The following is a 23,543-nucleotide window of genomic DNA, read 5'->3' as shown; positions in this document are numbered from 1 at the left end:
CAAAGAAGAACAGGTAAATGGCACGTATAAGACTCTAAAAACACGCTGTTCTTGCTTCAAAGTATATTTGAAAAATTCCATAATGGATGTAAAGCAGCATTTTACAAAACTTAATCATCACCTTTGTACTGAAAGTCAGTATAAAAATCTCACTGCAAGAGTAATTTGTCTAGAATGTTTTAACTGCCCGACAGTAAGACCTTATAATCGAAGCGTCTTTTCTGTGAGAGGTATATAGTATTTCTTACTCACGAAATGCTCTAATTTTAGCTTTTTTCCACATCTTCTGTGCTTTTTTTTTTTGAAACTACAAACCTTTGAAATATGCCAAAATTCCGAGTTATTTGTATCACACTTTAGTGGTTTAACCCTTATCACTAATTTTTGTTAGTTTTTATCTGATGTTATTTTCAGCTGCTGGCTCTCCCTTGAAGGAGGACTTCTCTACGCTTTTGTGGGACCCGCAGCTGCTGTTGTCCTGGTAAACACCGAAATCAACTTAGTTTGTTTTCTTAGCAAAGGAAGGCTACCCCGTTTCCATTAGAGCGACACTTCCGTATTGTGTAGAAATTTTAAAGTTCAATGAATCGTTGCTTAAATTTGAATGTTGACTGCTATTCAGTCCTTTATTATGCTAAAATATTCTTATTTTGAAGGCTGAAGAATATCAAACGTGGGGGTGTGGGATTTCTCTTACAGGAATTTCACATTTGTGACAAAGTTTAAGTTTCGGTAAATTCTTCCTCATTAATGTATAGAATTTCATCATTATTATTTCAGCTTCACACTACTCTGTATGAGCTACATAGTTATTAAGATCTCTTAATAATAACTGTGGCTGATACTAAATAGCAACAAGAAAATATATGTTCGTGGGTCAAAGTTTCTTAGCCTCCGTGCTGCAGACATTTTGGGCTGGACATTTCTTTGTTGTGAGGCTGTCCTGTGTATTTATCAGCACCCTTGGCATCTACCTACTAAATACCAATAATACCCTTCAGTTGTTAACAATCAGAAAATGTCTCCAGACATTTCTCAATGTTCTCTGGGGGCAACATATCCATATGTTATGCATAAGGTTTACAAATTTTTCTTTTCTGAATCAGAAAATAATTCCTTTACATGTTTGTTTATAGGAACATGAAAATTTCCCACTACCTGCCTTTCTTTCTTTCTCTCTGAATTTATTGATTGCAAATCTTTCTTGCCTAATAAATCTTTGAAAAATGTTAGAAAGAAAAGAAACAATCTGAATTAAGTACAAAGATCCATTTCGCTGTACAATTAGATTTCTAATTGAAAAGTTACCCTTTGGTTTCTTGAACGATTCATTCAATAAATTGGAAGCTAGCGATATCTTTCTTAATAACTCTGCGTGACTTTTCTTCCTTTAAAGCTTGTTCTTCCACCTCTAAATTATAAGAGAGCAGGAACTGTTTGTGATTCACAAGAAAAAGAAAATCTAGGCATGAGGGTTAGAAGAGCATAGGGAAAATGAAACTATTGCACACATTTTTGTCTGCTGCATTAAATTCTTATTTAATTAATTGAATTATTTCTCTAGGCTACTAGGTTAACATACCTATAACCGTAAAATGAAGAAACAAAAAGTATGTGTATAATTGAAAGATAAAAGGTCTTTGGAGTGGTGATGAATTCCCTCATGATTAAATTGTAGATTAATAGAATCCATGGAATACACTTTTTTTTTTTAGTTCAAATAATAGACGTACAAAGATGAGTAACTCTTTCTCTTGATCAAATGGTATCTTGTAAGGAAGCTATGAAGAGTGACACCTAAGTTCTTACCTAATGGGTGCTTTGGATCTTCCTTACACCAGTAATTCAGTAGATTTCAGCTTTATGTTCCATATGCCCAAAGCATATTGGAGAAGTGGAAGTTTCTTTTTTTATTAACTGGTCATCCTGCTTCATTTAAAACAGAAGTTTTGTGAACTACTAGTTTCAGTGTAAAGGCTTCACCATTTGCATTGGGGATCGCACCAAGATTCTTTTGACCATGGAGGGTGAGGGACAGGAAGGCAAAAAGGAGAAAATATTTTTCCTTGATTATCTATCTTGGTTCCAGCATTGTACTGGATTCCTTTATCAGGAAGCGCTGGTAGGTTAGAGAACCAGGGGCACTTAGAATAAAGCTGCTACATATAGACCACAGTGGGGCTTCCCTGTTGGTCCAGTGCTAAAGAATCCACCTTACAATGCAGGGGACGTGGGTTCGATCCCTGGTCAGGGAGCTAAGATTCCACATGCCGCGGGGCAACTAAGCCCGTGTGCCACAGCTACTGAGCTCTCGCGCCTCAACAAGAGAGCCCGCGTGCCACAACTACAGAGCCCACGCAACCTGGAGCCTGCGTGCCACAACTAGAGAGAGAAAACCTGCACGCGGCAACGAAAGATCCCGCATGCCTCGTGGAAGATCCCGTAAGATCCTGCATGCCGCAACTAAGACCCGACGCAGCCAAAAATAAATTAAATAAATAAATAAATAATAAATAAATCTTTTTTAAAAAAATAGACCACAGCAATCTCTACAGCTTTTTACAGTTTGACTTGAGAAAGACAAATATGTGTGACTTCATTTCAGCTGTAGTATGCAAAAGACCTTTTGAGTGGATGAGAGAGTCTTGGAAAATGCTGAGAAGTGTTCAGTAGAGCACATTGTAAAAATTAGTGTTAGTGTACATCTTAAAGGATGCTGCTGAGTTGAATAGCCTTTCTCCTTTGTCTCCTTTGTCTAGAAAAGCATGGTGCATTAAAATGCTCCCCACCTCATGGGAGAAATAGCTGCACACTGTGCAGAATTGAGGCGTTCTGTTCTCCCAGCTGGGAGCAACGACAAATCCTTAGCACCTTTGGATGCCAGGGCTCACCCTAGCCATACACTGTGAGACAAAGTCTTTTGATTCCCAGGCATAGGGTAAAACTCATTGACTAATTTATTTTCTTCAAGGATGACTCAGAGAGAAGAACGCCAGCTTGGCATAGTATGGCAATTTAAAAGTTCAGCAGTTGAATGTTAATTTCCTCAGTGTTAGCTGCAAAGCATAGAAATTAAATGTGCTTAATGCACTTTAAAACATTAAAGTCACACACCTTTCCAACTCATGAGAATCCTTTAAGAGACAGACACTAACACCACTGTTAAAGTGTCCCGTTTTCCTTTACACACTTGTAAAATATTTGAGAAGTGCTTCCTATCACTACCATTGTGAGTATATAATTCTGCCGAGGTTGTGAATGGATAAAAGTGGGTTTTCAGGAAAAATCAGGGACCTGATTCCCTTCAATATCATTGAAAGGCCAACCTTTGTTTCTATTTGACAGGTCAACATGGTGATTGGCATTTTGGTATTTAATAAACTTGTTTCAAGAGATGGGATCCTAGATAGAAAGCTGAAACACAGAGCCGGGTAAGCTGCAACTGGTAGATTTTGAAGGGTCTTTACCAGTGCATCCCACACTCCAATCCCAGGTCACCGACTGCATTTGACTGTGCCTTGAATTTTGTTCTTGACAAACTGGTGTGTATGGTAGATTCTGCCATTCAAGTTTCCAATGGGCTATTCCTAAAGAGGTGTGACCAAAATCTGAAAATAATTTAAAAGACCATTAAGAAAATCTGGATTTGTTTGTGCATATTTCCTGTTTGTAAGATAAGAAGATTAAATATTAAGGCTAGCCTTGAAATGCTTGTCCTTGGGTGAGGGTTTCCAAAGACCTCCTAGTTTTAGTCACAAAGGACAGGAGGGTAGATTGAACATAATTTCAGTATGGGACACAAGAGAATCAGGACAAGCAAACCTTAGGAGGGCAAAATATTACATTTTCTTTGATTCATTGTATATATCTGAAAAAGTCTTCCCTTGAAATAATCACTGCTGAAACACTATTCTTATCATATGTATTCATTTTTATGACATGTTCACTATAACTTGCTACAAAGAGTTACTCGTAATTGTCACTTGCACATTTTAACCACTTATAAAATTTTGAAAAGCATCTCCTTTAATTTTACTGTCATTGTAATATCACCATATCTAATGACTTAATAACATTTCATGAGCAGGTTGATAGCAGCTTTTTAAGGTTATATTGTTAGCTCATATAAATTTGTAAAAACCTGAATGAAATATTAATGCCTTTGAATTTCCCTTTGTATCATTTTTTTATAAAAAGTTTATAGCTTTCTCCTTTCTGTTTGACTGTACTTTCATTCAAAACTTAACCCTTAATTGTTCTCATTTCATTAATAATTTATGTATTATTTAATAGGCATAGTATTTTATCACTGACTGGTGGGAATTTCAAGTCCTTTGTGTATTTATAATCTATGTAATGATTTATAAGACAAGATAGTCCAGACATTTTTTTTTCCTAGTAAAAGACTAGGTTTAATGGCTTTCAGTATAAAGTTGGATATCATTCATATCAAGCATTAGAACTTGCAGTGATGAATATAAACATCATTGTAGGCTCCTTTCTGAGGGGGAATCTCTTCCTATCTAGAGACTGTCTTCACTTCAGATGAATCTCTAAAGCAACTTGAAATAGGCAGACTTGAACTTGTACAGACACTGAGCTTTCTATACCATGTGCACTTGAAACTGTCACACTATTACTCATTAGTCTGACGTATGGTTAGAATTGGAGCAATAGCTACTTCAGTTATTTCTTGCGTAGATTAATCATGTTAGAATAAATTGTTCATATTGGTTACTGGATATAGAAACTCAGTTCTGCCACTAGTGGTGCAGACTTGTATAATTATTGTTTTTAATTGGGGGATGGAGTGGGTTAGTGGTTAGGATAAAGCTTTAAAATAGAGAAAGCCACACTCAGTATTTAGCTCTTCAGTTTCCTAGCTGTGTGTGTCTTTGGGCATGTTATTTCATCTTTCTGCAGCTCAGTCTTCTCAACTGTAAAATGGGGATAATAACTCTCGCCTCATAATAGAGTCTATGAAATACAATGTGTATAAAACTTTCATTAGAATTTCTAGAAAATAGCAAGCACTCACTCAGCAGTTGGTGGCTATTGTTATGATGGGTGAAATGAAGAAACCAAGCTGGACAGCTTGCTTGCAAAGGACCCTGAACTTCTGTCAATCAAGCATCCATCATTCCACCATTCATGACACTGAAGTCAGAAAAAGAGACGAGATTATCAGAATGAGCTTAATGCTAAGGATTTAGTAAACTCAGTCAGAATTTTTTTCTCATTTGATTATTTTATACGTAACATCCAGTTTGATTCACACAGCTCTTTGTAAGAGATAACATAGGTTTAGGAGAAATGACAACATTGTCATATTATGAATTTAGAAATTATCCATTTCAATCTACCTATTAATTTTTAAACCTTTATTTCTAAAAATATCATTAGAAGTTACACCTGTTTTAATGGAAAAACTGAGTCAAACAGTTTTTGGGGTTTTTTTTTTTTTTTTTTTTTTTTGGTACAAAGGCCACTCCTGGAGAAATAGAAATGACGTTAATACAAGTTGTAAAAGCAGAATGCTTGTTACTGTTCAAAGCAGAAAAACACTATTAAAAAATTAATGACTCTAGGCTTAAATTTTTTTTTCTATAATAGCAAACCTTATTTTAGCTTAAAGGTTGAAATTTGCTCTCTATTCCAAAGTGTGATTGAATATCTTTTTTTAGAAGATATGAGTATTTGCAGCTAATTTTTAGTTCACAGAGAAGCAGTGGGGCCAGTGATAAAGACTTCAGGGAAGAACAAATAATCAGAATTATCTAAAGAAATATTGGGCAGGAAGCTAATTGATTAACTTAACAATTGATCTCCCTAATTGTAAATATTGACCATTTCAGTTTGTTTATATATATATATATATAAAACAAGTGTTTCTTTTGAAACATTATTATTTAATTAGAATCAAATATGGTACCAAGATGTTCCTCCTCCCATTTTATCTACTTCTTCTATTTCCTTTCTTCTTTTTATCATCAATTATTAGAAACTGCCAAGCATATAGTTTATGCTCAATAAAGATTTATAAAAGAATGAGTGAATGAATATTTAAATAATAGTACAATAGTTTGATAAGTTTTGTAATACCCAAACTAGATTAACTTTTTCTAATACATAAAGTGTATTTACCAAGGGGGAACTTATTGCAAATATCAACACATATAAAATGATAGTTGGAAAGAATGAAAACAAGATACAATGACATGTGTCTATTTAGAACATCTCAAGTAAAATATTTTATTTTCTCTTTTTTTTTTTCTGCAATGGAACTTTCTCATCTACCATTTTAAAGTATATATTGTGGAGACGACTGGTCTAGGCCTTCTCCTGGGAGCAGTTTCACACACATCGGCCATTGGGGCATTCATGAACCAAACTGGGTAGACTATTATTACTTCTTATTTGGAAAAGTCTGGACACCTGTGGCTAGTACATATGCCCTGGGTTGAAACAGTAAAATGAACGGTTTAGGATCATTCTCCACCCCCATATCTAACTCTGAGAGCTTTGATTTTTCTCACGGGATCTATGGATCAATTTACTTAATAGCTTCCAGATTTATCATCTCATCCAAGTGCAATTCACCAGTGAAGGCACCTCTTTGAAAGAAACCAGACTTTCTGAATTAGGAGCCCCTTATGACTTTCTCTGTTCTGCCATTTTTATTTTACACATGGTAATACAGGCCCACCACAATATTATTTTTATGAAAAACCTACTGGGCAAACCTATATTTTAGGCATAAACATCACATGGGAATGGACAAGAGACCACAGAAAATTATTTCAAAGTGTTTTGAAATTGATTCAAGTAATTCTTTTTTGTTTTTTCCTAAAACGATAGGTTTCTAAAAACCAGTCATTTTCAAAGGAATTTTTTCTAAAGAAAAATGTGTCAAGTTTTTCTACATAGTGTGACTTTGCTTCTATGAGATAGTAGATTGAATCTGAATTTACCTGCAATATCCTCTAGACTTGAATAGATCATTTAAAAGCTATTAGGTTGAAAATAAATAAATAAATAAATAAAAGCTATTAGGTTGGAGTCTATGACAAAATGTGCAGAAAGAATATTTTGAACTTGGTGACTATGTTAAATGTGTTTTATTAAAGCAGAAAACTATCACTCTTTTTATTAGCAACTAATATTTCATCAAATTTCATCAGCCCCTATATTCAGATCATCCTAAAATATAGACAGTACATTGATGCTATAAGAAATTTCCAAATATGAATATGTTGAGATAAAAGCTACATCTTCCACAAATGACTAAAAGCCTAAAATACATAGCTCCCTATATTGGACTTCTGAGATACATGTGTACATTTCAGAAGGGTTTAATTGATATTATGTGTTTTCTGTAAGTGACATTGAAAATCTTTGAAGCTAGGAATCCTTACCTGTTTGATTATCAAGGGTCTGAATAAAGGGTTTTCACTGTATGTCCACACAAACACATGCTTTTGTTTAACTCAGTGTATTGGGCAACTTTGATCTGTAGACACAAGGGCCATTTATGGTGTAAATGATGGAAATATGCTTTGCATGTAACAAAGGCCCATATTATTAAGCGGTGAATGTTACAAAAATAATGTGTAGTGTAAATGCATCTTTAACACGACCGAGAGCGTTCTTCTTTGATAAATATACTTTTCTGCATGAAATCGTATTTAAAAGCTAACTTGCAGTGGCAACTTTTTTTTTGGTGACAATTCAATATTTTGTTCTTTTTGTGGGTGTTCTGTTTGTTTGCAGTCAGATGAGTGAGCCTCATAGCGGTTTGACGCTCAAATGTGCCAAGTGTGGAGTAGTTTCAACAACAGCTTTGTCAGCCACCACCGCCAGTAACGCCATGTTAGTCCCAATCATTTACATCTTCTTGTGACAAATCTTTTACCGTGCATGTGAGAAAATGCTACGATGGAAAAAAAAAAAAAAATCGTGTTTGCTAATATTAGAGCTAAGAGCATACTTAAATATTTATAGTTTGCAACGGCTTTTGTAACTATTGTGGGATTGTTTATCAAAAACTAAATAAAACTATCGAATGTTATCTGCTTTGTGGTTTCCAAGTTAATGTCTTGGTGCCACCTACAAGAATGCTTTGTTGAACTGGGGTATGGTTATCGCCTGGGGCATACGTACGTGCAGCTACGTAATGTCGCTTCCTCTGTGTTCCAACAGGGCGTCTCTTTGGAGCTCCTGTGTGGTGTTGCCCCTTCTGGCTCTGACGTGGATGTCTGCAGTTCTGGCCATGACAGACAAACGCTCCATCTTGTTTCAAATACTTTTTGCCGTGTTTGATTCATTGCAAGGCTTTGTGATCGTCATGGTCCATTGCATTCTTCGGAGAGAGGTGAGAAAGATCATTCTGCAAGAGAGAAGAATGATACTTAGAAGAGTATTTTCCATGTTAACAAATAGGATCTTTTCTTTTAATAACTTGATCTTCAGGTTAAAGCTGGTCTCCTCTAAAGACAATCATTTGGGAGTCAACGCTAAAGAGAAATGCTAAGGCAAAGTTCAAGGGGGCTCCTTGGACTCTGAAAGTGACATATTAAAACAGATGGGGTGATGCAAGGGAAAATGCAACCAGAGGTGCCAAGAGCCAGGGACAGTGGGTTCAAGAGAGGCTATGATGAAATCATAGGTGTAGATAAGAGGGTGGGCAGCGTACCTGTAAAATGTAATTGTGATGGTATTTCTTAAACCTGTTCCTTAACTCATGCTTCTACACACAGCATAACCCCATTCCTCATACTTAACAGACTTTGGTTTAGAAAGAAAATGTTGAAGATGAACGAGGGGTTCTTTTGTCTCTGTACTAAGGTGCGGTTAAGGTTACTCAAAGGGGATGATTTTGATATGGATGTCAATGCTCAGAAAATACAAAAAATGGACACAGTGGAGCGTGATTGGGCAGCAATTGTCCCCAAGGACTGTAGGTCTATAATCACAGTGTTTCTCCAGGTCCTGGTGAGGTTTGTTGGCAGCAGTGAAGGAAAGAAGTCATCCTTCATGAGACACTAACCTGCACCAAATCCATCCAGATCAGTGATGGAGTTCAGACTTGAGTTGTTTAGGGATAAAATATTGTTTTCCAACTGGTGCAACGATTATTCTGAGTGCTTGCAAGCACCAATACAGTGTTTACAAGGTTTATGAGTCAGTTGAGCATTTACTCTGGGGACGGTGGTGACTAAAACACACAGTGACACAGTGCCATGCTAGTAATTTTGAGAAGATGGTCTCCACTGTCATTTTGCATTATCTAGCTTGTTTGACAACTTTATTATGATGTGCACATTGAAAAAAGACACATGAGCATCTGAGTATACATCCCATAGCTTTCACTGTGATGAGTGAAGGTAAGCACAGGTTTTTACCTCATTTACCAGATGAGGAGAACAGTATTTCTGAGCTACTTTAGTATAATACAGATGTCAGCAATAAACCCACATGTGTATTCCAAGAACATCGTATGATGAAAAACAATGAAAACAGAAGAATGACTTCACATTGCAAGGGGAAGGGGGGATTTCATCATTTAAAAAATCTGATCTAGCTCTTCATTACCAAGACATCACAAATTTCTACCTAGAATATCAGCATTAAAAATCTTCCAAGTGTTGAATTTTCTATAGACCAAAGTTGCTTAAAAGTTAAAAAAGAAATTGAGCTATGTTCTTCTCCAACCATAACTATCCTGAGAGTCTGCTGTGTTAATGTTATCTCTAATATGTTAATGTTATCTCTAATATGTTTATGTAACAAAATTGTTCAAAGTGTGTAGACACATAGTACATTTTTGATTGATGATTAAGGATGAATAGTGTGGGCTGTAAGCAAGATCCATGATTTATCTGCATGAGATTTTCAGAAGATATTAATACTTTAGGTGTTAAAGAGGAAAAAAATGTCCCAAATCTAAATAAGCCTCTCTTTTTCTTCAGAAATAAGCTCTCTAAAAAGCCTTGGGCTATGATAAAAATATTCAGGTTTTAAAGTGACAGATATTTTGTTGGCTGATTATCAAAGTTGTGCTGCTTACATGAAGAAAAATATTTGGCACAAAAATTCAATTCCATCAGAACTTTCCCATACTTGCTAATTGGACTAATAATTATCAAAAACATGATTTAAGGGTAATTAAATCATATAATAAATGCTTCTGTTAAATAGGTGTCTGTAAATATATATTTTCTGTATTACTTGGGAATAAGAATATGGATATTGGCCCTGTTATTATTGCATTTTCAATGATTAGTTCAAATTAAATAATTTTATAGCTGATAAATTAATAGCAGAGTGTCATGTCTCTCATTCCAACACTGAAATGGAAACTTGCATATCTAGTATTTTTTCATTGACCCTTAAAAATACCCTGTAACAGTGCTATAAATACACAGAGCAGATTTCAGTTATAGGCAAGTCTCTTTCAGAATTCCTCAGTGGAAATTGTTACTGAAAAACCAAAAGAACCCTGTTTAAATTTTGCAAATCCCAAAGACCACATCATAAGGATGTCTCACTGAATTCATAGAAATTCTTTCTGACCTTCTAAATGTGTGTTGCCCGACACCAGCAATGGGTCTATCTCATATTACCTGTGATCACACTGCCCTAGCATTAACCACAGTTCAGGAGAATAAGGCATCTTTCCATATCCTTGCTATCTCCTGTGAACAAACATTTCATAAAAATAGACCAAAGCAAATAGACTCAATAGCTACATGTAAAATATTGTATAATGACTCAAATCTAGTAATCTACTTGATAATCCCATGGGAGATGCTAGGAATACAGTTTTATCTCTACTGCTTTCTTTACTTTAAAATATTTTCGTCACAATAATTCAAGATAATTTGTATGGACTTTTTCTTTCTTTCTTTCTTTTTTATTTGTTTAATATTTATGGTGTTCTTGCTGTATGCCAGCACCTAAGCTAAATGTTTATTTTTTTAATATTTATTTATTTATTTGCCTGTGCCACACGGCTTGTGGGATCTTATTTCCCAACCAGGGATTGAACCCGGGCCCTCGGCAGTGAACGCGCAGAGTTCTAACCACTAGACTGCCAAGGAATTCCCTGGTCTTTTTCTTTCTTAAAAGTATATAAACAATGTAAGGAATATTTCCTTCAATTTAGAAAGGGACTGGGTACAGATAAGCATATTTCTGTTTCTGCGTATTTTTGATACATATTAACATAATATGGTTGTTTGTAGTCTTTAATGATTCATCCAATATGAATTCAAAAGGCTTTGGAAGCAATCTAAGTGTCCATCTACAGAGGAATGGATAAAGAAGCTGTGGCACATATATGCAATGGAATATTCCTCAGCCACAAAAAGAAACGAAATTGAGTTATTTATAGTGAGGTGGATGGACCTAGAGTCTGTCATACAGAGTGAAGGAAGTCAGAAAGAGAAAAACAAATACCGTATGCTAACACATATACATGGAATCTAAAAAAAAAAAATGGTTCTGAGGAACCTAGGGACAGTACAGAAATAAAGATGCAGATGTAGAGAATGGACCTGAGGACACGGGAAGGGGGAAGGGTAAGCTGGGATGAAGTGAGAGAGTGGCATGGACATATATCCACTACCAAATGTAAAATAGATAGCTAGTGGGAAGCAGCCGCATAGCAGAGGGAGATCAGCTCGGTGCTTTGAGACCACCTAGAGGGGTGGGATAGGGAGGGTGGGAAGGATGGAGATGCAAGAGAGAAGAGATATAGGGATATATGTATATGTATAGCTGATTAACTTTGTTATACAGCAGAAACTAACACACCACTGTAAAGCAATTATACTCCAATAAAGATGTTAAAAAAAAAAAAAGTCAAAGATAAAACAACAAAAAAAGGCTTTACCCATATTGACTTTTACAGTCTTCTATGAAGCAGGTGGGTCTGCACAGAGGGGAAGAGAGCCTTGCAGTTTAAGGAGAAAAGAAATGAAACATTGTAACTGTGGCATTTTGAATGTGATATGTGTGGGGCTTCATCCATTTTAAGGGTGGCTTTGCTTTCAGTGGGTCGAATTGGAAAACCTAAATTATTTCAGGTCAGGAGGGGAAGGAGAAAGGATCACCCTACTACCATCTCAACTCAATTATATTTCACTTTTTTTCTAAAAAAGCAAATTGATTCTTTGACCAGCAGTTTGTTGTGACCTCCAGAGCTGATATCTTAATATTTCAGTTTCATAAAATGTGTATTCTTGAAGTACAGGGTCTTCTTCTGAAGCCCCTTTCTCTTTTGAATTGCTTTAGCAGATGTCACTGACAGAAGTGAAAACACCAAGAGGGAATAAGAATATTTTAAAAAATTAAACCATCTGATTTATCACAACACCTTACTTTCAGCAACAAACCTAGATCTTGGAAACTAATACGTGTCATACGTAAGGAGACAGGATCTAACAGAACAAATATAGGTGCTTCCTTCATTTAGCCATCATTTCTTGAGAAGAATTCATTTGCAACAGGCACATGGCGACATAGCCACTATTTACTATTCTCCACATTGCTATGGAAATTCTAACTGCACAAGAGTTATGAAAGCTTTGAAATAGTTCCTGTTGCTAGGAAACCACTTTCCTGGTGCCTGTACATTCTTCTCATCTCTCCTGTCTCTGGCTGTGCCTGGCTCTAAGACAGTCAGACAGCTTGATGTCGGAGGGGTAAAATAATAACATGGTAGCACAAAATAGGCTACAATAAAACCCCTTCACTGAGAGGAAGGGAAAAAGGAAAGTACTTAGATGGATAATTTTGTTGTATCGGTATATGAGGATGCATCAGTCACAGGGGCCAAGCTCATCTTTTCTCTTTCCCCAGCACTGACAGGAGAGCCAGGCTCCGCCAGAGGAGGTCCCAGAAGTTTCATCCAAACGTGGGAAGTGATTTTGTAGCAAATGCTTAAAATAAACATGAACAGTTTTTTCTTTCTTTCTGTTTCTCCCACTCCCTTCCACCATTTTTTTTTTCTGTCAATGTCCCATTTCGTCTTATTGTTTTCATAAAAATACAGATAAACAAAATTATTTCCAAACACATGCCAGTGACTATATGAAGCAGACAAGCCTCCTTAGCTATCTCATCTAAAACCAATATTCTCCCCAAATCATTTTAAAAAATAAATGAGGCCCGTAGTGGTGAAATAACTAGAGAGCAATTTGAAAAGAGGTCGTATCGTATACAAAAAAGTTCAGATGGAGAGTTGCATGAATCTCCCAGCTTGATCTACAGGGAATTTAGGTAGGACTCGTGACCACGGAAGAAGGTACATTGTACAGCCCCCTGAGGAGCAGGGGCTTCAGTGGGTTTTGAAGATGGGGGAGTGGGTGATAGGAGACTTCAGAACTTAACGGGGTCCTGCTTAAGAAAGCGAAAGTTTCAAGTGGAGGAAAATGGAGAGAGGGTCCCGGGCGTACGACTTCCAAGAAATGAAGACTGTGGTGAGTGGTGGAGAGTTGACTCTCCTCTGAGACCACCTGGGGCACATGGGGGCATAAAACAAGTGAAGAGATTTTTTTTTAGTGGCTCTGACTGCAGCATCAAGAGAAAGACAGAACTGACGACATTTAAGGGCAGAGCACTAAGTTATGTTTTAGAGCTTTCTCCTTGAGGTGTGCAGTGGCCTTGGTGAGAGGCCACAGTGTGTCGTGAAGAATAGACTTTAGAGAGTGAGTGAGTTGCCCAGGGTGGGGAGTGTTAGGGTTTTGTCCTTGCTCGGAGGGAAGTTGGGTTAAAGGGAGAGCGAGGTGGGTTGCTAAGAGCTTTATCTTGGTCTGGCTGAATTGAAGCTTTCAAAAGAAATACATTTAAAGATTTTATTTGTTTGTTTTGTTTTTAATAAGACAGAATGTGTGCCTGGAAGTGGGAGGATGGCTAAAGCTACTGCAATAAAGCTGGATTTTAATCGGAACAGAGGGTAGGAAGCACAGAGAGTGCCTTTAAATAGGAGCGTGGACAGGACCCAAGGAAGGACCATATAAAGCCCTCTATACTTTTCCCCAGAAATCACCAGCCTCCCTTCACTCAATAGTCATCTCATCTCTTAGGCAGTAAAATATAAGTCTTATATCTCACTCCAGATTAGGTTTTCCTGATTGGAGCATAATTGCAATTATGTCATGAATATTTCTTTTTATTATTATTATTATTTTTTTTTTTTTTTTTAAATTTTTTATTTTTGGCTGTGTTGGGTCTTCATTTCTGTGTGAGGGCTTTCTCTAGTTGTGGCAAGCGGGGGCCACTCTTCATCGCGGTGCGCGGGCCTCTCACTATCGCGGCTTCTCTTGTTGCGGAGCACAGGCTCCAGACGCGCAGGCTCAGTAGTTGTGACTCAAGGGCTCAGCTGCTCCGTGGCATGTGGGATCTTCCCAGACCAGGGCTCGAACCCGTGTCCCCTGCATTAGCAGGCAGATTCTCAACCACTGCGCCACCAGGGAAGCCCTGTCATGAATATTTCTATCCATCTTAATCTGCATGTGTGGTTCTCCAACTCCATACAGGAGGTTAACAAAAGCATGAAATCAGATTAGTACAATGGCGTCAGTGAACAAGTGAAGACACAGAGAGCTCATGGCAGAGATTGGCAAACTCTGGCATGTCTGCCAGGTAGCACCCAGCCATGGCTTACTGTTACCCAAAATTCTTCGGAGTGCTTTGGCTGCGTGGAAGGGCAAATCTCACCTCTCTCTCTCTTTTCAGACCCCAGGGTCCCAGCTTGCAACAGTGTTAAACTGGCGACAGGAAGTTGAGTATGTTTGGGATAAAGGTTTAAAATTAATATAAGTAATAAGAAGTCATGAATTAAGTTTTTATTTTCTGCCTTGACATGGATGGCACGAGGCTAAGATGAAGTATCTTCAGTGAAGGCATGGGTGGAGGCGTCTGGTGTATGTCTTCCCTTTCTTTCTTTTCTCTTCTGCATGCCGAAGAAATAGTGTTACATTTTTTCAGATCATGTATGTGAAATGCTGTCTGGGGCAGCTTATGGGACCCCCAAATCTGATACAAAAAAGAGTAAAAGCTGTGACAATTTTGAGACTAAGTGAAAGATCCTTTAGGTGTTAGAGAATTCCGATAGAAAATCATTAGGACTGAAATTTGGGACCGAAGTCCATATTTTCTCTTCAACATATAGCAAATGACAAACCATTTTTGTTCATTTCCTTTGCTATCAGAGGGGTCAAATAATATTTTAATAGTGTGTAGTCATTCATGGTGCTTCTGTGAATTGGTATTATACACATGAAATTGACAACACTCTTGTTCATTTAATGGTGAAATTATATGAAATTTCATGTAATTAAAAACCATTTGTACAGATGTGAATCAATAGAAACAGTAGTCGATATTAGATTCAGAAAATAACCAGAACATTTAAGAAACTCCTCTCCTCCCAAACTAACAGTCTCAAAAAATTACAAGAATGTGACTTTATTTCTTTTCCTTGCTTAAAATGATCTTCTGGAATTGGGAAGTCAGGAAGCAAAACTGGAGGTAAAGCTGTCTTCTTAAAAGGTGAAGCGTTGGGGTCTGTAGCTGAATACAGAGCCTGTTTCAAACAGTGCAGCTCTCTCCTGAAGCTTCCTCTAAATTGCAACACTGCCAAGCAATGCTCCATGCTCTTCCCCAGCAATCTCTAGATCTGGCACCGACTTTCACAGTGGCATTGCCAGCTGTCTTCGGAGCGGGGACCAGCAGAGAAGCTCTCACTGGCTGCTGCTGAGATGAAACGAATCACTGTCCCTAGGGGAGGGACAGGAGAGAGACGTGCCCTGTGGACCTCTTTGAACTCTGGTCTCATCCAGGAATCTGTCCACAGGAAAAGGGTTGATAGCTTTCTCAGGAGATTTTAGAGCAGCCCCAGCAGGATCTGGTCGGGATAACGGTGGTGGTGCCTGGCAGGATCCTTTCAGAAGAAAACCTGTTAGCTTATTGTGGTCACCTCACCTTATTTTGGGAGATGTTTCTTGCCACTCTTTTTTATTTCACAACATGAAACCAGGTTTCCTTAAAGTCTCCTAAATATTCCAGGGCTATCCACATATCAATTCTTTGCTACACCCCCGATACTTTTTAACCCTCTGCCTGACCGTCAAGGTGAAAGATCTATGGCAGAGTATTATAAAAAAAAAAAAGGACATTTTGAAATCTAGATTTTAACAGTGCCAAAATTGGTATTAAATATTTAATTATTCTAGACGGGTTTGTTTAAAAATTGTATTTACTGGTCCTACATAAGTTTAAAACATGATTGATATTGGACGAACTCAGGTATAATGATTTTAATATCTAAAAAGAAATTTTAAATTAAATTGGTACCTCAAATAAGTGACTTGTTCTCCACAGTCAGTCAGCTTAAGGAGCTTAAATAGTAAATATCTGAATCTTCTAACAGTTATTTTTCTTCAGTCTTAATCACAAAGCAAGAAAGACACCAAGACTATTATTGGCCAGTGTTGTAAATGCTACTTTTGGCACAGAAAATTTTAATTTCAGCATGCAATAGCCAGATCGAGATTCTGTCTTTTGTTTGTTTTTATGCTTTCTCCTTGTTCGGAATTAAGGTCCTTGTAGACTTGCTTTTTTAAAACTTCTAGTTGTTCTCCAGAAGTACAATACACATTAGTTCACCAAAGGTAAAAGTCTCTTTGTTTACCTGATAGAACATTCATTTAGTTATCAAAATGTTTTCAAATAGCTGCAGATGCATTTTCCAGGTACTGTCCTGTCTGAAACACCCTTTTCTGTGATAACAGTACACAGTACAAAATCTAGTCTAATCATGCTTCCCTGTCAGTGTTGGATAAATATTTAAGGCTAGTTCAGCTAGATTGCCTGAATGCATTTTTAAGATTTTTTTTTAATAGAACAGAGGAGTTTCTCCTGCAAATCTTTCTGAATTAGAAGGAACAGAGGCACTAAAAGTGTCAGAGAATCCAACACTTAAATCATGGCATTTATATGACCATTAAAATGACCTTGAATTTACTGTAGAGTTTTTATGCTTTTCTGTTTTATATTTCTTGTGACTAGCATTGACTGATTCATGTAGCTGACATCATTCTCCAGTATGGAAATGCCTTTAATCCATTGTCATATTTGGGAGTTTGGTAGTTTATGGTTATCGATTTTGTATGTGTGTGTTATGAAAAAGAGATTTCTTTTATATCTCCTTCAAGCAATCAGATAGTGGATTTTGAAGAGAAACTTACAGGAGTTGCTTTTCCGTATTTCATTGTCAGACAAAAATATCCTTGACAACTGCACTCTGAAGGTCTGAAAGTAGAGTGGCTGGTGAGCAAGAGTTAATGTTTCGTTTTACCAAGGGCCACCTTTCATATTTTATAGATGCTGGTGTTCAGAAGCAGATTTGAAACAAATTCATGTGACAAGCTCCTGGAAGGCAACATTTTTAACATATTATTTATCTTCCTTTATAAAGTGCATGCTTCTTTAACAGTTGCCTCAGGGCACAAACAGAAAATTGGCAAGTACCTATTTTTCTGACATTAGTTCTTAGAATTTTTTTTCTGAAACAGATATACTTTCTTAGTGTTTTCCCCCAAATGCAAATTTCTGTGTAACAGAAACAAGAGATCATCTGGCAAACAGGAGACACATTACCCTAGTGTATAATGATCTTCTGATTATTAATTGTATCGCTTTATGACTCACAGCTATGACTTCTTAATCTAAGAAGCATTCGCTTCTAAAGAGTCTAGTTTGTCCATGCCATGTCTCCTCCAAGGGAGAAGCTGGATGAATTAGTTCCAAATGTACATCCAGTTCTTCAGGAAAAGATGATCAGACGAAATTTCACTGAGCCTGAACTTTTACTGATGTGTCTGAAAGAGGAAGTAAGAAATTACCTCACCCGGTTGTATCAGACGACTCCTTGTTCTTTTTTTCCAGAAAGTTCCAGATTTAGAAATATTAGAATATACACACTACTATATATAAAATAGATGAACAACAAGGACCTACTGTATAGCACAGGGAACTCAATATCTTGTAATGACCTATAACAGAAAAGAATCTGAAAAAGGATAGATAGATAGATAGATATGTATAACTGAATCACCCTGCTGTACACCTGAGACTAACACAGCATTGTAAGTTAACTATACTTCAATTAAAAAATGGTTAAAAAAAGAAATATTAGAATCGGAAAATGGAAGGGTCAGAGGATTTGGAGCCCATCCCCCCCGCTTAATTCACAGCCATAGTGGTCGCATCACCAGGATCAGAACCTGAGGGGAGAAATCCACCACGTGGGCAGAGGTCTCATGACGGAACTGCAGCCAGGGCTCAGTGGTGGTAACTAAACTTCATGTCACTTGCCACATCTTGCCGTTTGGGAAAGAGGCTGCTAACGAATTTTTGAAATGGATGAGAGGAGCTGAAAACAGCTTAATAGGCTCAGGGTTTTTTTATGGCCAGTACATAAACTACGCACATCTCACAACCAAACGGTGATAGGATATTTTATATCCATGCTTTGCAAAACTGGACATCATTATGTTTCCCTTGGTGGCCCCTACCGTGGTGCTTCAGGAAAATAGAAGGAATGCCACATCATCTGTGCTTTGTTTGGTAACCCAATAAGACAGATTATAATAAACAAGGAGGGGAGTAACAATAATGTGAAGTCAGAAACGCCAAATACTAGTAAAATGATGTTGCCATTGACTTGACTTACGGTGATGCCCACCGGCAAGCTTGTTAGGGGCCTAATGAGCCGCAGGAGGTGGAGGGACCAGCTGACACAGAGGTACCATGACATCAGAGTAGCTGTCGGTTGATTTGTGTGTTTGTTTGTTATTCATCTATTCAGGTTTATCCACGTGCTGTTTAACAAAGGATTTAACGTTCTTTGAATTTCCTTGTGATGTGTTTGTTCATTGCTCAGAATCCAGTTGTGAATGTATATTAAGGAAGTTTGGCTTTGCTAAGTGGCCTTTTTTTATTCCACGAGAATCAACCAGAAACAGAGTAGTTTTTGTTATCTTTTTGTTTCATTGTGTGTGGGGTTTTTTTTGTTTTGTTTTGTTTTTTTGCACATAAGGGCACATAGTACTTGAAGCAAGGCAAGAAATGGTCTCCCCAATATGCGTTACATAAGACATAAAAGGAAATCCCAGATCAATTTTGGTTGACAGATCATAGAGTCATCTCATTTTTCCCAATGTTTAAAGCTCTTATGAAGATTATGCCATACCGAATAGTAAATCCCCCTTGAAAGACAGGCATATTGTTTGTAGCAGTGGAAATAATCCTGCCCTCTGGCAAGAATGATTAGTTTTGAGCCAGACACAGGCATCGGGACAGCTGAGGAGTTCCCAGCACCTCCCTCTACAGATGATGGCAAATGATGAATTCCCTGGGCATGGACCAGAGTCCAGGTGCGCCAAGTAAACAAAACGGGTATTGGATCATAAAAACAGTGATAATGGTTTTCTCAGTCAATTGCCAATATAGACAGTACCTGGTCATTACCAAGAGAGAAGAAAATGAATGTTTGTCTTTTTTTCACAGGTTCAAGATGCATTTAGATGCCGATTGAGAAACTGTCAGGACCCAATCAATGCCGATTCTTCCAGTTCTTTTCCTAACGGGCATGCTCAAATCATGGTGAGCTTTTAATTCCCCTCTGAGTCTTGATTCAGTCATGATTTCTCAAGGGAATAAGCAAATATTCTTAGTCGTAAAATAGTATCAAAATTCCGTTTTGAACGACCTTGACTGTAGTTCAGTCACAGGCTTGGAACTCTGATACTAGACGACGATTCTGTCTGGACTGGTTAGGAGTCCTGGATCTGTTATTGGACCCTTCATGTGTTGAGTGTGGGGTTTCTGGGTGACACCGGGGGGTATGTTCATCCTCACACAGAGTTAGGGTCACAGTGTGTCCATAGGATCATGTTTGTTTACAGATCAGAACAGGATGGTACCTGCACATCTGGTCTTAAAGCGAGACCTGCAGTGGTTCTCGCCTTGCTTCCCATTCAGACTCCTCAGAGGAGCCGCACTCCAGACCAAGGAAACCAGCATCCTGGGATAGAACCCAGGCATTGGTGGCTCCAGGGGGCAGCCCAAGACGAGAGCCACGGCCCTAAAGCATGAGGGGCAGACACACTCCCAATAGAAGGCCAACCATTGTACATGAGTTCTGACTGTTGTTGGGATAAGGGGTACTTTACACATAACCACTTCCGTATATTTTAGAAATGAAGTAAGGTTTAAACTGTGTCATTAACATCATGGCTTAAATAGAGTTTTCTTAATAATATGTTTGATTAATTATTGATGTGTTTGGATTAGGCAACACAAAAGCAGTCTAAATGACATACTAGTAACTAGTAAGACAGGAGAAAGAATAATTAATTCCTTATTAAAAACAAAGAGATAAATACTGATATCTTGAATCTAAATATTGATTAAGATGGGCTAATTTAATTTCACCATAAAAATAAACTAATTTGTTTACAGTAAAAGTTTGGGGAAAATATGAGGATGCAACTAAACTCTAAGCAGGTTCTAGGCCAGATTAGTATTGTTTAATCTTCAATTTTAATTCCTAAGCCTGAAAGTCTTTTGTCACATTTGCATGAAAATGGATCATCAGAAGAGCCTAGTTTGACTATTAAGGATTTGACAAAGCTGTATTATAAGATATTCAATTACAAACAATATATTCAAAATGAATGCATAAAAATATAAATAACAAAGACATTCATTTAAGTATCTTCATAATATTTCACATTCCAATCTTTTTATCGTGGTTTAAGGAATTGCCTTGAAATTCTGTTTTTTTACATCTGGTGTTAGATGATCATGGGTATAGTTTTGCCTTGTTAAAATCATACACCATGTTTCCATTGATTTTATCCAACATGTGGTCTTTAGAAAATACTCTTGAAAACAATTTGATTATTCCTTGATAAACTTCCTTTGCACAAAACAATATCCTGGTATCTAATAGTCAGATATTTGTTAACTTCAGATAATTTGGTCAGTAAAAGTCACTTGAGGTCTTCATTAAATGACGATTCTATGTCATTATTTCTTGTTACAGACAGACTTTGAAAAGGATGTAGACATTGCTTGTCGATCAGGTAAGAATGTTTGAATATTGAAAATATAATCATTAGATGTTGAATCATTTTTATGATTTTTGATTTTAAAGAAAATGCTGTGGTTTACCCATCACATATTCCTGTAAATGTGTAAATTGAGTCTTTCAACCGGAAGCATTGTAATAGCAGATGTAGGAGAAAGGGGAGGGAATGAGAGAGAGGGAGAATATGAATGGGGAATGCGAGGAAGTGAAGATGGTTGATTGGGAGCACTGTGACCGCAGGAAAGCATTGACCTGGAGACAGAAGCCCTCCATCCACCTATTACTGGTTGTCAGGTGTAAGGCCAGTCAAGTTGATGTCTCTCTGTGCCTCAGTTTCATCGTCCATGCTGGAAGGATGAAATACCATTGTGTGTGTGTGTGTGTATCACAGCTTTGTTGCTGTATTTTCAGAGCATGCGCACACCGTCTTAGAGAGCTGGATCCCAGGGACAGCGTTCCCAACGTCTGTTCTCCAGTCTGTGGACACCCACCAAGAGTAGATGAATAATGTTCCTTTATATTGGGACAAAATATACCTTATTTAACCTTCTATTCGTTGGTTTTCGTGGTGCCTTTGAGAATAAGAGTGAATATCCACTTCACCTAACTATCCAAATATTTGAAAGCAAATACTGCTTAGCCCAATCTAGGTCTTTTTTTTTTTTTCCAGACTAAACAAACCATGTTTCTTCACACATTCCTCAGAGCATCCTCCCAGGCAGACATGGTGCCCCAGGTGTCAATCATTTGAAATTATGGTGCCCAAGTTCCAACTATGCTGCCCACACTTAGCCAGCATTTATCACAGTTGGCTCTTTCCTTGTATTAATGCTATCTACCTTTGCGTCTGATTTCATAGCAGCTGGTACAGTACTAGTGTCCACTGGCTATCATTTAAAATCCCCAAGACTTTTTGTAATAGCTGTCAGGGATTTCCCAGTCTACGATATGTAAAGGTTCTGGGGTTTTTTTGGTTTTTTTTGTTTTTTTGTCCTTGATGAAAAATCTAGCCTTTGCATTTATCTCGATTTGCTACTATCTTACTGGTTTTAGGTTACCATTCTATCCATTTGAAATTGTTTGGCCTTTGAAAGTTTGATAAGAATGCCTTCTGAATCTTCATCCAAACTTTACAGATAAAGGAGTTATATTCATCTTGTTCTCTTTTGTTAAAATACCCATTTTCCCCAGATTCACTGTATTCTGAGATTTAGTATTCTTAATATTAGGCCAGTATCATTGCTTCATTAGAAAAAAATTCTTTTAATTTTTCATTTTCTGTCTGTGCCCTTTTTTAGCTGAGCTTATCAGGAACTTGACCCTGTGTTTTTCTAAAGATTTCCTTCCATGTTGAGGTATATTCAGTGTTAAAGTCTCAATTCCTGGTATCTGAATAATCTTTCTCTAAGTTTTGTTGAAATTCACTTTCCCAAAAGGTGGAGTGTATATCTGCTTATGCAAAATATTCAGGTGCTTTTTGCTTTGTCTTGGTTTTATTTGCATTTTGCCCTTCATAACTTGATTAATTTCTGTCAAAAGTCCCATCACTTCACCATCACATTTGTATGTGTAGGTGGTGTCGATTTGTTTATGCTTTATATTCAAAATTTGGATATCCACTTTAAGTAAGTCAAAGAAACAGTTAAATTTCTCATATAGAGTCGACACTACTTAATAAGAAGAATTATATTTCCCCAAATATTTAAGATACACAAATTTTCAGCAAAGATAGCTGTATCATTGATAAAAATGTGCTACTATAACTGCAAATCATATTACATTCGTACAAACTAAATGTATTTTATACAAATGCAGATTATGAAATCAATATTCAGTACCAAGGTTTACTTTATAGTTTACAAAATACTCATGCAAGTATAAAATTATATGTCCTTAATAAAATGTAATAGGTTTCCATAACTAGCCTTTAAATTGTATTGCTATAAATTTTGGATTAATTTTTGCCTACAGTTAAGGATTAAAAATATTCTTCCTTGAATTTGGAGATATTTTAAGGTATTTTATTTGGAATATTACTAAATCTATTAATTTAACATACTTTATCTCTGAATATTTTCAAGTAAATTGTTCCTGGCAACCACAATTCATTACCTATCTATTATTTTAAGAGGTCTGGAAATAACTTTTTTAAACTGAATTATTCTACTTTTTAAACATTATAGTTAAATATAAAAAGTCACACCAAATTGTGGATTAATAAAAAATACACGATGTAGATTTAACGTCTTTTGTTTGTTTGTTTTGTTTTTTGGGGTTTTTTTCTGCTCTTTTCAAAAAATTTTTATTGGAGTATAGGTGAATAACATCTTGAATATCTAAGAAGAAAGAGACCTAATACAATGATTAAATACAGTATCTCTAA

The 23,543-nt window shown here is 36.9% G+C and overlaps 1 protein-coding gene across 1 annotated transcript in view; it reads left to right on the top strand.

The window, feature by feature from the left end:
* ADGRB3 (adhesion G protein-coupled receptor B3) overlaps positions 1–23,543 on the top strand; it is an 802,747-nt gene that overhangs the window by 750,390 nt on the left and 28,814 nt on the right. The window contains exons 21-26 of the mRNA XM_059942117.1: positions 415–481; positions 3,346–3,431; positions 7,771–7,869; positions 8,200–8,371; positions 19,576–19,671; positions 21,116–21,155. Coding sequence (XP_059798100.1) covers positions 415–481; positions 3,346–3,431; positions 7,771–7,869; positions 8,200–8,371; positions 19,576–19,671; positions 21,116–21,155 — 560 coding nt within the window. The remainder of the gene's footprint in view (positions 1–414; positions 482–3,345; positions 3,432–7,770; positions 7,870–8,199; positions 8,372–19,575; positions 19,672–21,115; positions 21,156–23,543) is intronic.

Source organism: Balaenoptera ricei, chromosome 12, assembly GCF_028023285.1.
Source record: "Balaenoptera ricei isolate mBalRic1 chromosome 12, mBalRic1.hap2, whole genome shotgun sequence".
NCBI classification, from domain to species: domain Eukaryota; kingdom Metazoa; phylum Chordata; class Mammalia; order Artiodactyla; family Balaenopteridae; genus Balaenoptera; species Balaenoptera ricei.
This window is presented reverse-complemented; position numbering and strand designations above follow the sequence as displayed.